This window comes from Taudactylus pleione, unplaced genomic scaffold, assembly GCF_031769625.1.
Source record: "Taudactylus pleione unplaced genomic scaffold, aTauple2 ptg000123l, whole genome shotgun sequence".
NCBI lineage: Eukaryota > Metazoa > Chordata > Amphibia > Anura > Myobatrachidae > Taudactylus > Taudactylus pleione.
In genome coordinates, this window is record NW_028284525.1 from 441,599 (window position 1) to 458,845 (window position 17,247).

General features: G+C 43.3%; 1 protein-coding gene across 5 annotated transcripts in view; it reads left to right on the forward strand.

The window, feature by feature from the left end:
* Positions 1-17,247, forward strand: part of LOC148523982 (programmed cell death 1 ligand 1-like) — a 74,853-nt gene that overhangs the window by 39,742 nt on the left and 17,864 nt on the right. For 4 of the 5 annotated variants that reach the window (XM_088472434.1, XM_088472433.1, XM_088472432.1 and 1 more), the window contains exon 2: positions 8,458-8,569. In XM_088472434.1, the coding sequence (XP_088328560.1) occupies positions 8,497-8,569 (73 nt within the window). In that variant the 5' untranslated portion in view covers positions 8,458-8,496. The remainder of the gene's footprint in view (positions 1-8,457; positions 8,570-17,247) is intronic. The other variant, XM_088472436.1, reaches the window with a different exon arrangement.

Below are 17,247 nucleotides of genomic sequence, written 5' to 3' on the forward strand. Positions count from 1 at the left end.
ATATTTACTTGTTGTGTATTTTACCTATGCTATGGTTAGCTGTTGTGTATTGCACCTATGCTATAGTTACTTGTTGTGTATTGCACCTATGCTATAGTTACTTGTTGTGTATTGCACCTATGCTATAGTTACTTGTTGTGTATTTTACCTATGCTATGGTTAGCTGTTGTGTATTGCACCTATGCTATAGTTACTTGTTGTGTATTGCACCTATGCTATAGTTACTTGTTGTGTATTGCACCTATGCTATAGTTACTTGTTGTGTATTGCACCTATGCTATAGTTAGCTGTTGTGTATTGCACCTATGCTATGGTTAGCTGTTGTGTATTGCACTTATACTATAGTTAGCTGTTGTGTATTGCACCTATGCTATGGTTAGCTGTTGTGTATTGCACTTATACTATAGTTAGCTGTTGTGTATTGTACCTATGCTATAGTTAGCTGTTGTGTATTGCACTTATGCTATAGTTAGCTGTTGTGTATTGCACTTATACTATAGTTACTTGTTGTGTATTGCACTTATGCTATAGCTAGCTGTTGTGTATTGTACCTATGCTATAGCTAGCTGTTGTGTATTATACTTATGATCTGTTACTCTAATATTGCAATACACCATTATATTATTTACTAGTGATGTGCGCCGACCCCCGTGTTTTAGTTTTGTATCTGTATCTCTCCTGGTTTTGGATCCGGATTGGTTTAGTCAAAACCTCACCTCTGTGTTTTGTTTTTTGTCTTTGGATCTGGATTTTTTTTCTTTAAAAACAGCTAAAATCACATAAAATGGGTCTGTTTTTGTTCCTACAGTATTATTAACCTCAATAACATTTATTTTCACTCATTTCCAGTCAATTTTGACCACGTCACAGCTCACTATATTGTTTACATCCAGATTAGACCCAAAATTTGCACCAAGCTAGCTGGCTAACTAAGATAAGCGTTAGCAGTGGGTGGCACAAACACATGCCAGTTCAACTTCCAACATGGCACATCAGGAAAGAAATGTTTTTATTATTCATTTGAGGCCTGAGGGAGTTGGAGTATGTATATAGTTGAAGGCAGGGACAGGAAGGGTTGGTTGGTAGTAAATTTAATTACATTTTTTGATTCTAAAGTAAATTTATGAGGGGGAAGGGGAGGAGGGGAGGCATTTACAAATAAATATTTTACTCATTCACATCAGTCCTTGCCCCAGAAGAATCCTTGAGCACCATGCCTGCTGCTGGGAGTTGATTTTTTCATCCCAGAAAGGGACCAGGAAGACTTCTAGTAGTGCTTTCCAAAACAATTGACTTAAATAATCCTTTGCAAAGCTTCCACATGAAAAGCATTTCCCAACCTGACATTAAAAAAAACATAGTTAGTTAGTGGCCTCCAAACTGCCACTTAACCAGCACAGATATGTGGACAAGTGCAAGATTTAAGATTAAGGGCCTTATTCAATTGCCAGCAAAAAGTTTCCACTGAAGATGTTATTTCGCCAGGCGGAAACTTATCCCCATATTCAATTGCAAAGTTTTCGCCAATGCGAAAAGCCTGCACCTTGTAACCAGCGGAAAAGATTAGCCTCTGAATGGAGGCAAAAAATTAGCAATTTTGGGGGTTTGGGGTGAAAAGTTGCAGGAATACCCCTGCAGCCGTGGTACAGTCCCCCAAAGGTAAACTGCATTAAAAAAATACTTTAGATCACCCCCAAAAAAGTACTTTCATTTTGGGGGTGGAACAAACCAAAGTTGGAGGACAAACTTAAAAACTAGCGAAATAGACTCCAGGGGGTCCCCAAAGTATGCCCAAGGTTTTTTTTTATTGCAGGTGGTTTCTGAAGGTGCGTTTTTTAAGTTAAGACCTCACTTTAGCGATTTTTAACCATACTTGCTCTCATTTTCATGTACCTCAATTTTGCTGGGACTAATTATTTTTACCAAAAAATCACTGCTAAATTATATTCTTCACCACTTGTGCAAAGACGCTAAATAGCGCCAATTGAGAGCATTTAAGCACCTCAGATACCTTCAGCAGGGCTATTTGGGGTATCCATAGTGATCCCCCATGTCAGTGTATCTTTTGGGGGGTGTCAGGCTGATTTCCCCAAATCTGACAACACCTTTCGCCCATTTGAGCTTCGCCGGGACGCGTTTTCGCATCCTTTGCAATTGAATAGGGCGAAAAGCGGTGACGAGCGCGATACTTTTCCAGAGCCAAAACCAGCGATGACCGCTGAAAGTGCACATGCAAAAACTCTGGGACTTTTCACCGGCAACTGAATACGGCCCTAAGGGGTACATTTAATTTATTAAAGTGAGCGTTTTTACAAGTGAGTTTTAGAAGTGATGTTGCCCATAGCAACCACTCAGATTCTACTTAACATTTACCTAGCACTTTCTAGAAGATAATAGCTAGAATCTGATTGGTTGCTATGGGCAACATCACTTCTAAAACTCACTTCTAAAAACTAACACTTTAGTAAATTAAATTTACCCCTTAAGGACTTACGTTGTGTCTTTCTTGAGAATCCTGCGCCAACTTCTGCTGCTAGGAGGGGATTTTCATTCCAGAAGGGGACCAGGAAGACTAAACAATTGACTGTTAAATAATCCTTTGCAAAGATTCCACATGAACATTTCCCAATCTGTACAGGGAAATAAAAAAAAAAACATAGTTAGCTAGTGGCCTTCAAACTGACGTTGTTCCCAGTGTCCACTTAACCAGAGCAGATATGTGGACTTGTGGAACAGAGCAGCAAATGCAACATTTCAGATTTAAGGTTTAAGTCTTACGTTATGTCTTGAGCACCATGCCTGCTACTGGGAGAAGATTTTCATCCCAGAAGGAATGAAGACATTGTTTTTTCTTCCCAATGGACACAGATCTAAAGAGATGTAAATAACTACTGACAGGAAAAAGAAGCAATTTGGAGGCCCTTACTCAAACTGCCTTTGCTTTATTTGAGCTGCCCACCCTCCAGTGTGTACTCAGAAAGAGTTTTCAGCACAGCCGGGAACCTGGTCAGTGATCAGCCTGAGACTACTTCCCCAAAATGTGGAAAAGATGATGTCCATCAAAATGAACTACAAATTCTACGAGAAAGACCTTTACTGTCAATTACGTGCAAAAATTACAGATGCACCTGTAATGGTGGATTCCAGCGGGGACAAATTAATATTGTGTGAAGAAGATGATGTATACTGTACATCACCCCAGAGGTTTCCTGGATATGGTGGGTAGGACCATAACCTTGGCCATGATTATGCTAAAAACCTATTGATTGCAACATTTTATTGCATTTTATATATTATTAATAATTTGGAGTTGTGCACCTGAGATTTGTCTGTTCCTGTGCCTGCAATTAGTCTCATCAGGTAGCACCTCCCATTATATATATTCAGGGTGTGCAGTCCAGGAATCTTTTCCATCACCCCAGATTATTCCAGCACCCGAGCCTATATGGTCATCCCATCCTGTGTTGTGTATAAATTACAGCTGCGCTCCCTGTTAGATCGGGGATTCATTGTGCACTTTAGAGGATGTGAGCTCCATTTTAGTCCATATCACCACACCCCCTACACATCTTCTGACCTGGGCTACAGGAGGAGCAGCTGTATTCTGGAATATGGTTGCATGGAGTTGCCCCTCTGACTCACTGAAATTCAGGTAGTGGGGCCATGGGTAGGGACTGGGAGTAGGGACACTATAATCAGAGAACACAGTTTTAGCTGCTTTATTAATTTTTTTTAAACAATATCCTCTTTCTTCACCTTTTGAAAATGTTTATGCAAATCCCAGCAGATGCGTTAGTGATGTCATGGCTAACGCGCACACACAGAAAAAAAACACATTTATTGGATTTTATTTTTTGGGGGCACTTGGGGGGGGAGAGAACCCTGAACGAGGCAGCAGCCCCTTGATAAATGATACAGGCAGCACCCCTGTGCAGCTACATTGCTAGTGATAAGTGTGGCTAATGCGCGCACACACAGAAAAAAACACATTGATTGATTGGATTAGTTTTTTTCTGGCACTTGGAGGGGGGGAGAGAACCCTGAATGAGGCAGCAGCCCCTTGATAAACAACACAGGCAGCACACCTGCGCAGCTACGTTGCTGATAAGTGTGGCTATCGCACACATGCGCACACAGAAAAAAAAATATTTATTTCACACTGGGGGGAGAGCACCCCTGATGGACAGAGCACCCCATGGGCAACACAGCAGCACCCTTTATGGAGTGCAGGGACACAGGAGCCACTGAAGCCCCCTCTTCTGTCTGCAGCACAGCCCTTAGTAACACAGCCCTTACGGACAACAGGCACAGCACAGCCCTAATATGGACGGATTGGACAATAGCCAGCCCCTATGACAACAGCCAGCCAGCCAGCCCCTATGACAACAGCCAGCCCCTGTGACAACAGCCAGCCCCTATGACAACAGCCAGCCCCTATGACAACAAGTGACAATAGCCAGCCCCTATGACAACAAGTGACAACAGCCAGCCCCTGTGACAACAGCCAGCCAGCCCCTATGACAACAGCCAGCCCCTATGACAACAAGTGACAATAGCCAGCCCCTATGACAACAAGTGACAACAGCCAGCCCCTGTGACAACAGCTAGCCAGCCCCTATGACAACAGCCAGCCAGCCCCTATGACAACAGCCAGCCCCTATGACAACAAGTGACAATAGCCAGCCCCTATGACAAGTGACAACAGCCAGCCAGTCCCTATGACAACAGCCAGCCAGCCCCTATGACAACAAGTGACAATAGCCGGCCAGCCCCTATGACAACAGCCAGCCAGCCCCTATGACAACAGCCAGCCCCTATGACAACAAGTGACAATAGCCAGCCCCTATGACAAGTGACAATAGCCAGCCCCTATGACAACAAGTGACAACAGCCAGCCCCTATGACAACAGCCAGCCAGCGAGGCCCCTATGACAACAGCCAGCCCCTATGACAACAAGTGACAATAGCCAGCCCCTATGACAACAAGTGACAACAGCCAGCCAGTCCCTATGACAACAGCCAGCCAGCCCCTATGACAACAAGTAACAATAGCCAGCCAGCCCCTATGCAGCTTGGACATTAAGCAGCCAGCCCCTATGCACACACAGCAACCGCACAGCACAGGCCCCTCCTTCCTTCCTCTTCCTTCTCCACAGCCAGAATGAAAATGGTGGCGATCGCGGGACCTTTAATGCAATCCAAAACCCGTGAGAATTTTGTTTTGAGATCCGAGTCAGGTGGGAAAACCCGGCCGACTCGGATCTCGGCTCGCATCACTAAGTTCGGGTCGGTTTGGATCTCTGAGATCTGAACCCGCTCATCTCTAATATTTACTCCTCTGAATGGTGCTCCAGACACTTTGTGGCACCTTATATAGAAAAGATAACAATATGCCAACTGTGCACTGGTTATAGGAGAGTACGTGCTGCTCCTAGCAACAGGAACCACCTTACTTCTGGCTGGTTGGTACAGCTGCTGCAGCGCCTCTTTGCTGGTGATGATGGCTGGTTCCACTTGACTGCCTAGGATCAGGACTGCAGAGCACTGTCACTGGAATCAGCATAGGACAGCTAGGGAATGGATTAGAGTGTTAGCTCTTCTCTGTAGATCACAGGATTACAGCAGGGAATAGGTGTCTGGCAGGAATGTAGAGTCTTTATGTAAAGTTGTGATTACTGCTCTGTAGTAGCTTTTACACATCACTGAGGGGTGACACACGGATACACTAAGGGGGGAAAGTTCACAAACTTTCTTCAGTCATGATGCCCTAAAGCAGCGGTGGCCAACCTGTGGCTCTTCCATTGTTCTGATGCGGCACCTCTGCCTGACACTGCCTCCTGTGATAGGCACGTAGCTATTCAGAGGAGGCTTGTCCTTTGCTGCAGTAGTCTGCTCTGCTGCGGAGACATGTATGGACGATGTGGTGATGTCACGCTGCAAACAGGAGACGGAGATTAGCTTGTGTCTGAGCCTGCAGCCATGAGAAGGATGCGGTCACAGATGCCAGAGGCCTACCTACGTGACACAGACAGCCCACAACAAAGTCAGAGCTGTGTTTTTTTTTCCTTTTTTCATTTTATTTGTGAAATGTTGGGGGCTGGAGTGGCCCGTGGAGTGTGAGGGAAGGTGGCTGGACTGGAGTGGCCCGTGGAGTGTGGGGGAAGGTGGCTGGACTGGAGTGGCCCTTGGAGTGGGAGGTAGTGTGGGGGAAGGTGGCTGGACTGGAGAGGCCCGTGGAGTGTGGGGGAAGGTGGCTGGACTGGAGTGGCCCTTGGAGTGGGAGGTAGTGTGGGGGAAGGTGGCTGGACTGGAGTGGCCCATGGAGTGTGGGGGAAGGTGGCTGGACTGGAGAGGCCCATGGAGTGGGAGGTAGTGTGGGGGAAGGTGGCTGGACTGGAGAGGCCCATGGAGTGTGGGGGAAGGTGGCTGGACTGGAGTGGCCCGGGGAGTGTGGGGGAAGGTGGCTGGACTGGAGTGGCCCGGGGAGAGATGGGAGGGCTGTAGTGGCATATGAGGGTTTCCTGAAGTGACAGATGAGGGGGACTGGAGTGACACATGGAGGGGCTGCTGGAGTGACACATGGAGGGGCTGGAATGTATTATGCAAATCTTTTTTTTTTTTTTCCCACTGTTTTTTTTGTAGATGTGGTTTTTCAGTGTATTTTATATTGTTCTGACTTTTACGTTCCCTTTAATAGTTACCTCCACAGTGATTGTGTGCATATGCTTTTACATGCTCGTACAAACATCATACCAGGGGCACGGCCTAGCTGGCACAAGGTCATGCCTCTTTTTACACATGCACATTCGGCACTTGCATGATCTCTGCTCTTTGACATACCTACAGATGTTTTTGGGCTCTTGGCCTCTGACTGGTTGGTCACCTCTGCCCTAATATATTAGCATATTTTCATAGCACCCCTAGGTCAAAAATGTCTTATTCAGAAATTAATTTTTAAATTAAGATATTGTACTTATACTGTATGTCATCCTTAGGTTTGGTTATGTGGTGGTGGTCAGACCAGCACTGGTTTAGCCTATAACATTGACCATAAATAATTTGATTTTGTCCTGGACCACCAACCTGTTCCACGACACCCAGTTTGGGAACCATTGCACTAAGGTACTGCAACATCTTCTCTTTTATAATCACCTGCCATCAACTGCTTTAAGCACATGCTCCTTCCTCCCTGTCTACCCCATCTGTGTCACGCCTGTTTGTCTGCCCCTCCCCTTTTAGAATGTAAGCTCTTTTGAGCAGGGCCATCTACCCTCTTGTGCTTCTCCTTACTTTACTTTCATCTACTTCATTCTTAGTCACCACTAGGCACCTAACACTTGGTTGCTCTGCTGCTTATCTGGGTGTTATGGTCGCTAATGTAGTAATATATATTATCCATGTCCTGGTCCTGTATTGTATTGTAATGTGTCACTGGTTACTTATTAGTTTATGTACTCTGTAAGGTGCTGCGGAACACTTGTGGCACCATATAAATAAATGATGATAATAATAATGTGAGCGGACGGATTGGCCAATCAGGAATAAAGATGTAACTGAACTGAGCTAACCAATCAGGACAAGATAAAAATGGAACAATGGACCAGAGTTTGTGCACATGTGCAGATCATTTCTCCTCTGGTCTGTCCTCCTTGTTACAGATAAGAAAATCGACAGCACAGCGATATTACATTTGATTGGTTAGCATCAGGGGATAGCTCGGTGCTCGGGGAACAAAGCTTCATCTACAGTCAGAGGAGTTACATCCGTATGTGCTGAAAAGAGAGAATCCTCTATCGTCGCCTCTGGGCAGCAGTGTAATTATCACAGTATCACCAGAAAGGTCCTTCCTCTTACCTCTTTATCACCACCTCTTTCTGCAAACTCAGATTTTCATCTGCTAAAGTACTGTGGTGTTCAGCCTCATTTATGGTGTAATGTTACCATGAGGGGACATCAGGACAGTCTAATACATGAGTCGCTGTTGTTATTGAATTGTTCAGAGTGCCTCTAGCAGTGCTGTTCTTATGGAAATGTGAAATGTGTCTGTAGAGCTGGTGCAAAGAGGACGTCCTTGTGTGCTGAGGGAATTATCTGCACAGAAAGGAAGTGTCCCCTCCACCATACTAATCTCATGCAAATTGCTTCATCCTGCTGCTTATCTACAATGTCTCCAACTTGCTCCATGTTCCTTTACACCTCAATGCATAGATGGTCCAGGGTCTACACCTTTAGGGGAGCCAGGCTTGTCCTTGGCTGGTCAATGATCCTCATCCTAATGAAAAGGCCACAGGTTGTGCCAAGAGGAGGCCCCTCATGTAGATGATGGACCTCCATCTCTCTGGTCATTGTTAGACATTTCTGAGACATTTCTCCACTAATGTGACCTAGACAGGACAGTGCAACAATATCACCCAATTGGCCTCATATATAATATATCATGTTCTCTTTCTCCCACAGCCCATCAGCTAGGCATGTCTTAGAGAATCCGCCACAGTGATGTCTATGAGAACATACTGGACCCTTGTGTTCCTGGAATGGTGGATTATGCTCTATATAGTCCTTGGTACAGGTAACTCGTCAGATTTATGCTTTCTATGTATGTGTTCTCCAAAGGGGGGTATTCTGTGATCTTATAGTACAGCAGTATTTCAGCTATTTATAAAGTGCTATGTCTGTTATTTTATGTATTATAGTATGGTACTATCTCTTCTCATTATACTGTATGTGTATTATTCTACTATTCTAGTACTATAATGCCTCATTATACAGCACTGTCTGTGATTTTATTATAGTACAGTATATAATGCCTCATTATACAGCGCTATGTCTTATTTTATTATAATACTGTACTATCCCTCATCATTATTATCTACTGTGTATTATCTTATAGTACATTATTATAATGCCTCATTATACAGCGCTGTATGTTATTTTATTATAATACTGCACTATCCCTCCTCATACTGTACTATGTGTATAATCTTATTATAGTACAGTATATAATGCCTCATTATACAGCGCTATGTCTGTTATTTTATTATAATACTGTACTATCCCTCCTCATACTGTGCTATGTATATAATCTTATTATAGTACAGTATATAATGCCTCATTATACAGCGCTATGTCTTATTTTATTATAATACTGTACTATGTGTATAATCTTATTATAGTACAGTATATAATGCCTCATTATACAGCGCTATGTCTGTTATTTTATTATAATACTGTACTATCCCTCCTCATACTGTGCTATGTGTATAATCTTATTATAGTACAGTATATAATGCCTCATTATACAGCGCTGTCTTATTTTATTATAATACTGTACTATCCCCCCTCATACTGTGCTGTGTGTATAATCTTATTATAGTACAGTATATAATGCCTCATTATACAGCGCTATGTCTTATTTTATTATAGTATTGTACTATCCCTCCTCATACTGTGCTATGTGTATAATCTTATTATAGTACAGTATATAATGCCTCATTATACAGCGCTATGTCTTATTTTATTATAAGACTGTACTATCCCTCCTCATACTGTACTATGTGTATAATCTTATTATAGTACAGTATATAATGCCTCATTATACAGCGCTAGGTCTTATTTTATTATAATACTGTACTATCCCTCCTCATACTGTGCTATGTGTATAATCTTATTATAGTACAGTATATAATGCCTCATTATACAGCGCTGTCTTATTTTATTATAGTATTGTACTATCCCTCCTCATACTGTGCTATGTGTATAATCTTATTATAGTACAGTATATAATGCCTCATTATACAGCGCTATGTCTTATTTTATTATAAGACTGTACTATCCCTCCTCATACTGTACTATGTGTATAATCTTATTATAGTACAGTATATAATGCCTCATTATACAGCGCTAGGTCTTATTTTATTATAATACTGTACTATCCCTCCTCATTATACTGTGCTATGTGTATAATCTTATTATAGTACAGTATATAATGCCTCATTATACAGCGCTGTCTTATTTTATTATAGTATTGTACTATCCCTCCTCATACTGTGCTATGTGTATAATCTTATTATAGTACAGTATATAATGCCTCATTATACAGCGCTATGTCTTATTTTATTATAAGACTGTACTATCCCTCCTCATACTGTACTATGTGTATAATCTTATTATAGTACAGTATATAATGCCTCATTATACAGCGCTAGGTCTTATTTTATTATAATACTGTACTATCCCTCCTCATTATACTGTGCTATGTGTATAATCTTATTATAGTACAGTATATAATGCCTCATTATACAGCGCTGTCTTATTTTATTATACTACTGTACTATCCCTCCTCATACTGTGCTATGTGTATAATCTTATTATAGTACAGTATATTATGCCTCATTATACAGCGCTATGTCTTATTTTATTTTAGTATTGTACTATCCCTCCTCATACTGTGCTATGTGTATAATCTTATTATAGTACAGTATATAATGCCTCATTATACAGCGCTGTCTTATTTTATTATCATACTGTACTATCCCTCCTCATACTGTGCTATGTGTATAATCTTATTATAGTACAGTATATAATGCCTCATTATACAGCGCTGTCTTATTTTATTATCATACTGTACTATCCCTCCTCATTATACTGTACTATGTGTATAATCTTATTATAGTACAGTATATAATGCCTCATTATACAGCGCTAGGTCTTATTTTATCATAATACTGTACTATCCCCCCTCATACTGTACTATGTGTATAATCTTATTATAGTACAGTATATAATGCCTCATTATACAGCGCTATGTCTTATTTTATTATAGTATTGTACTATCCCTCCTCATACTGTACTGTGTATAATCTTATTATAGTACAGTATATAATGCCTCATTATACAGCGCTGTCTTATTTTATTATAATACTGTACTATCCCTCATACTGTGCTATGTGTATAATCTTATTATAGTACAGTATATAATGCCTCATTATACAGCGCTATGTCTTATTTTATTATAATACTGTACTATCCCCCCTCATACTGTGCTGTGTGTATAATCTTATTATAGTACAGTATATAATGCCTCATTATACAGCGCTAGGTCTTATTTTATCATAATACTGTACTATCCCCCCTCATACTGTACTATGTGTATAATCTTATTATAGTACAGTATATAATGCCTCATTATACAGCGCTATGTCTTATTTTATTATCATACTGTACTATCCCTCATTATACTGTACTATGTGTATAATCTTATTATAGTACAGTATATAATGCCTCATTATACAGCGCTATGTCTTATTTTATTATCATACTGTACTATCCCTCATTATACTGTACTATGTGTATAATCTTATTATAGTACAGTATATAATGCCTCATTATACAGAACTATGTGTATAATCTTATTATAGTACAGTCAGTGGTCGAAGTGGGGGTATGGAAATGTTGGGTTGTACTTATACATGCACTGGAAAAGGGTGCATGACTCTCAAAAGAGGGTGTGCCAAAAAGACAGACTTTTGTCATCAGTGTAGTGTAGTGTAGTGTAGTGTAGACTGCATTGTATGATGAGCACTACTATTGTGGGCAATGTCCATAAATAAAATAGTGGCAGGATAGGGATGTATTTTTATGCAATCCAGTGCCAGCAGCAGCTGCAGGGGGCACTTGTTCAGAAAGAATTACAGGCAAAGGCGGAGAGTTGGGCAAGGAGTGGAGGCAGGTGTGTAGGTGTGAGAGGGCAGAAGGTGGACAAAGAGGCAGGAGAGGAGGCATGCTAGTAGCTGGGAAAGGACTGGAGGTGGGAGAGGACTAGATGCAGGTATTAGGCAGTGAGGAGGTAGGCGGGAGAGGACTAGATGCAGGTATTAGGCAGTGAGGAGGTAGGTGGGAGAGGACTAGATGCAGGTATTAGGCAGTGAGGAGGTAGGCGGGAGAGGACTAGATGCAGGTATTAGACAGTGAGGAGGTAGGTGGGAGAGTACTACATGCAGGTATTAGGCAGTGAGGAGGTAGGTGGGAGAGAACTAGATGCAGGTATTAGGCAGTGAGGAGGTAGGCGGGAAAGTACTAGATGCAGATATTAGGCAGTGAGGAGGTAGGCGGGAGAGGACTAGATGCAGGTATTAGGCAGTGAGGAGGTAGGCGGGAGAGGACTAGAGGCAGGTATTAGGCAGTGAGGAGGTAGGCGGGAGAGGACTAGATGCAGGTATTAGGCAGTGAGGAGGTAGGCAGGAGAGGACTAGATGCAGGTATTAGGCAGTGAGGAGGTAGGCGGGAGAGGACTAGATGCAGGTATTAGGCAGTGAGGAGGTAGGCGGGAGAGTACTAGAGGCAGGTATTAGGCAGTGAGGAGGTAGGCGGGAGAGGACTAGATGCAGGTATTAGGCAGTGAGGAGGTAGGCGGGAGAGGACTAGATGCAGGTATTAGGCAGTGAGGAGGTAGGCGGGAGAGGACTAGAGGCAGGTATTAGGCAGTGAGGAGGTAGGCTGAGGAGAGATTCGGTCTCACTCTTTGAGTATATTGTTCTCCTAGGACCAAGGTATGTAGCACTGGAATCCTACCAACTTTTTTGCTTGTATAAGTTGATTCAGTGCCCATTTGTAGGTATATTTGTATGCATTGCACTTATATCCTACGAATGTGATTGCGATTTAGTGCCCATTTGCAAATAAATTTGTATGCATGTAGATCCTACCAAACATGTGTTTAGGTAGTTGATTTTAATGCCCTTTTGCAAATATATTATATGCATTGAATGTGACTTATGCGACCTCTGCTGTAAAAAAAAAAAAATTTGTTTTTTACTAACCCCCAGCTACCTGGTGTATAGGGGTTAGAGTGTACTTCATATTTATTTTTATCTGTGAAAAGGGTCACAGTGCATTGTTAACTCTACACTGGTTGTAGGTAACTTGCAAGTATTTCCCATATCTCAGGACAAGCATAAACATGAGACTCTTGTCCCTGTGCTGGTGTCGGTATGCAGTCGGGAAGCCGGTGGACCTAATACCAACAGCCGGCTTCCTGACTGTCATATCCCGGAAAGGGTCTAAAGACAGGCGTCGATATGTCTTTAGACATACGCCGGGAGCCCGACGCCCGACATCCCGATCGAACGGATGCCGGGTGCCGAGTGTGGATAGCCGCGGAGGGGAGGGTTAGGTTTAGGGTTCCCGGGGGGGACTTGGTGTTAGGCACCCTCCTGGGAGGTTAGGTTTAGGCTAGGGGAAGGCGGGGTTAGGGTTAGGCACCCCCAGGGGGAGGTTAGGGTTATGCACCCCCCCGGGGGACTTAAGTTTAGGCAGTGGGGAATGGGGGGTTAGGTTTAGGCACTTAGAGGGGGGATTAGGGTTAGGTACTGGGGGGGAGGTTAGGGTTAGGCACCCCTAAGGGAGGGTTAGGGGGTAGAATAGGTTAGCTAATACTTACCTGAGGACGATCGGGATTTCCACTGCTGCCGGGATGCTGGTGTCGGGATTCCAACCGCTGGACATGCATCCGGCGGTAAATCATACAGATTCCCTGGTGTCATGTAAATCCTGTGCAGTAGGCCTCTCAGGATTTCATACAGGATGGACTGTGTGCTGATTGTTATACACCACAACAGTCCCCTTGAATGTCCTCCTGGTCTCAGGTTATGACGCAGTTAGTGGGCCGCTTATCAGCCCCCACACTGCCTCCCACTTTGGATTACCCACAATAATTGCAGCCTGTTATGTTTCCTCTTCCCATACATCCTTCCTGGATGGAGGGTTAAGTCCACTCAGTTCAGAATCTGGCTTTTAGCATCTACCTATCTGCAGATGTTACAGGCGAATAAGGCAACAGCCGTCAGGATATAGATTGACTGCACCATCCTCTCAGTCCACCCTGCTTTCAGATTCTGATATATCATCTGAGGAGGCAAAGGATAAACATGTTTCTCCCTTTGGGCCTATCTCGGAGAGGAGGAGAGTCATTCATCAGTGGATGTTCCTCACTAGCAGGGGCAGATAATTAAATCCTCAGTATAGAAGATGAAGTACTGACTCCTAAAGCCTAATAAACCTGGTGTTCAGACACCAGAAGGCAATTTAGGTTGGATTCCCTCAATCTGAACAGCTCACTGAGTTTACGGTGGAAGCATTGAACACTCCAGGTAAACTGTTCCAGATTCTAAAAACACTAATATGTCTTTTTACCCTCACCCACAGGGAAAGTGCATTTGGTGGGAAATCCCCCTCCCTACTAGGGATTCTTACATGATACCTTCCTAAATGGTTATTCCTCAGAAGGTTGTTTGCAACCTCCCCCATCAGATCCTATCAAGTCCATTCATGTCCTGCTAAATTCAGGGGTCATAATCCCTGATTCCTTTAGCTAACCAGGAAGGAGTTATTACTCAGATTTGTTTTTGTTTCAGAAGCTAAATGGGTCTCATCGCTCTATTCTGAATCTGAAATCTCTACAGGTTCATCCATGTGCCCAAGTTCTGTTTGGAGACCCTACAGCCAATTATGCTGGCAATAGAACCTGGGGATTTCATGGTTCCCTGGACATACAGGATGCATATCTGCATGTACCTATTGCACTATTCCACCAAGGGTTTCTGAGTTCTGCATTTAGTCAGTGACATTACCATTGCCCTTTGGTCTGTCCACAGCCCCTCGGGTGTTTACCAAGATAATGGCGGTCATGACTGCTCATCTCAGAAGGAGTCAGGATACTGCCATACTTGGATGACCTCCTGATATTGGCAGTCTATGGAGGATTTACAATAACATCTCCAGCTGACCACTGCATGTCTACAGGAGCAGGGCTGGATAATCAATTGGGAAAAGTCTTCCCTTTCTCCAACACAGCAGATGAGTACATCTGGGGGCACTACTGGATTCCCTGGTGCACAGGATCATTCTACCAGTTGATAGGCTCTACAATTGGGGGTGCGCAAATTGCTCCGCAATCAAAGGGTATCCATTCACTCAGCAATGCAGGTCCTGGGGTCCATGGTATCCACCTTCAACATGGTGGAATATCCCCAGTTCCACTCTAGGCCTCTCCAATAATTGATTCTCTCTCCAGGTGGAAAAGACAGCATTATCTTATAAGGTTTCAGAGGATCCTTCTCACTCCAGAGGTTCATCACTCCCTCATGTGGTGGCTGAGAAAGGATCATCTAAACAAAGGGCACCTGTTCTGGATTCCAAATTGGATGCTTCTCACCACGGATGCCAGCCTTCGTGGATGAGAGGCAGTGACAGGTCATCACACCTTCCAGGGAAGATGGACAAATGAGAAAGTTATCTACCAATAAACATTCTGGAACTTGAGCAGTATACAGAGCACTGATCATGGCACAGGATCTGCTCCGGGGCCGGCCAGTCCAGATTCAGTCCGACAATGCAACTACAGTGGCCTACCTCAATCATCAGAGAGGTACAAGAAGTTATGCAGCCATGAAGTAAGTGACAATGGTTCTGGTTTGGATAGAATGTTATCTTCCATCCATCTCGGCAATATTCATACCGGGAGTACTCAATTGGGAAGCAGACTTCCTAAATCACCAAGAAATACATGCCGGAGAGTGGTCTCTCCATCCAGGAGTGTTTCAGCACCTGGTAAACAAATGGGGTCTACCAGAGATAGATCTCATGGCATCACGCCGCAACCACAAAGTTCCCAGGTATGGGTCCAGGTCCAGAGACCCATCAGCAGCATATGTGGATGCACTGGCAGTAAGATAGGACTTTAAGCTGGTGCATCTATTTCCTCCATATCTCTACTCCCAAGAGTTCTCAGAAAATTCAAACAGGAAGGCAGAACAGTAATACTGGAGGCTCCGGCTTGGCCCAGATGTCATTAGTTCACCAACATACAGAATCTGTCCATAGACAGTCCTTATGCTCTTCCTCTATGGCAGGATCTGCTATCACAGGGTCCTTGCCAATATCTGGACTTTCCTCGTATGGCTTTGATGGCATGGGTCTTGAATCTTCCATCCTAGGAGCAGGAGGTTTTTCCAGTTCTGTAATTCAAACAATGCTTAGGGCATGGAAGCCTGTCCCTGCCAGCATCTATTAAAGAGTTTGTTATTCCTTTGGTCAATGGTGTTTCCATAGGAAATTTAGATCCTACGGTATTCAGGATTTCCAGGATACTGGTTATTCTTCAGGTGGGATTAGACAAAGGTCTCCACCTGGCAATTTTGAGAGTGCATTTTTCTGCACTATCAGTCTGGTTTCAGAAGAAGATTGCTTCATTACCAGATGTTAGAATATTTTTTCCAAGGAGTTCTGAGAGTTCAGCCTTTTTGTTCCACCGGTAGCACCATGGAATTTGTCTTTGGTTCTTAAGGAGCTACAGGCTCCCCCAGGTGAACCTATGGACTCTGTGCTGTTAACCACTTCAAATCCAAAGACACTTTTTCTTCCTGTTATTTTATTTGCTCGCAGAGTCTCTGATTTTGCAGCGCTTTCTTATCGCTCCCTATTTTTGATATTTCACCAGGATAAAGCTTTTCTTCATATAAGGGAAGGTTACCTTCCTAAAAGGTAGTGTCCCATTTTCATGGGAATTAAGAAATTGTAGTTCCAGCCTTTCAGGCTCCAGACCTTTCTGTAGGTGAAGCTGCCCTGGATGTAGTTTTTGCTCTCCGTATCTATGTGGAGCGTACAAACTCTGAAAATCAGATGCTCTTTTTGTATTATATGGTTTTCACAAACTAGGATGGCCAGCTAATAAGCAGACTCTGGCGAGATGGATATATATGACTCTCTCTCAGGTGTACACACAGGCTGATCTTTCTGTCCCAAGCACGGTGACAGCACATTCTACTCGGTCTGTATGGCCATTGTGGGCATTTACTCGTGGTGCCTCTGGTGATCAAATTTGCAAGACAGCCACGTGGTCTTCTGTCCACACCTTTCTTAGGTTTTATGCCTTTGATACTTTAGCATCTCAGGATGCTTCCTTTGGGTGACTAGTTCCCCTTTCTGCTCCATCCCCCACCCTAGGGAAACTGCTTTGGGACATCCCTATGGATCCCTAAAGAAGAAAATTAGAGTTATGGTAGGCTTATCTTGATAACTCCTTTTCTTTGAGGTCCACAGGGCACCCACCCTTACGCACCTGGTTTTCTTCCTTTGGTCACAGATTCCCTCATCTTATGTAAGAGTGTTTCTAGTGTACGATTGCTCTTCCTTCTCCTCTTTGATTCTCCTGTCTTGAGGCTTGTTAACTAAATGAATAGACCCCTAGAT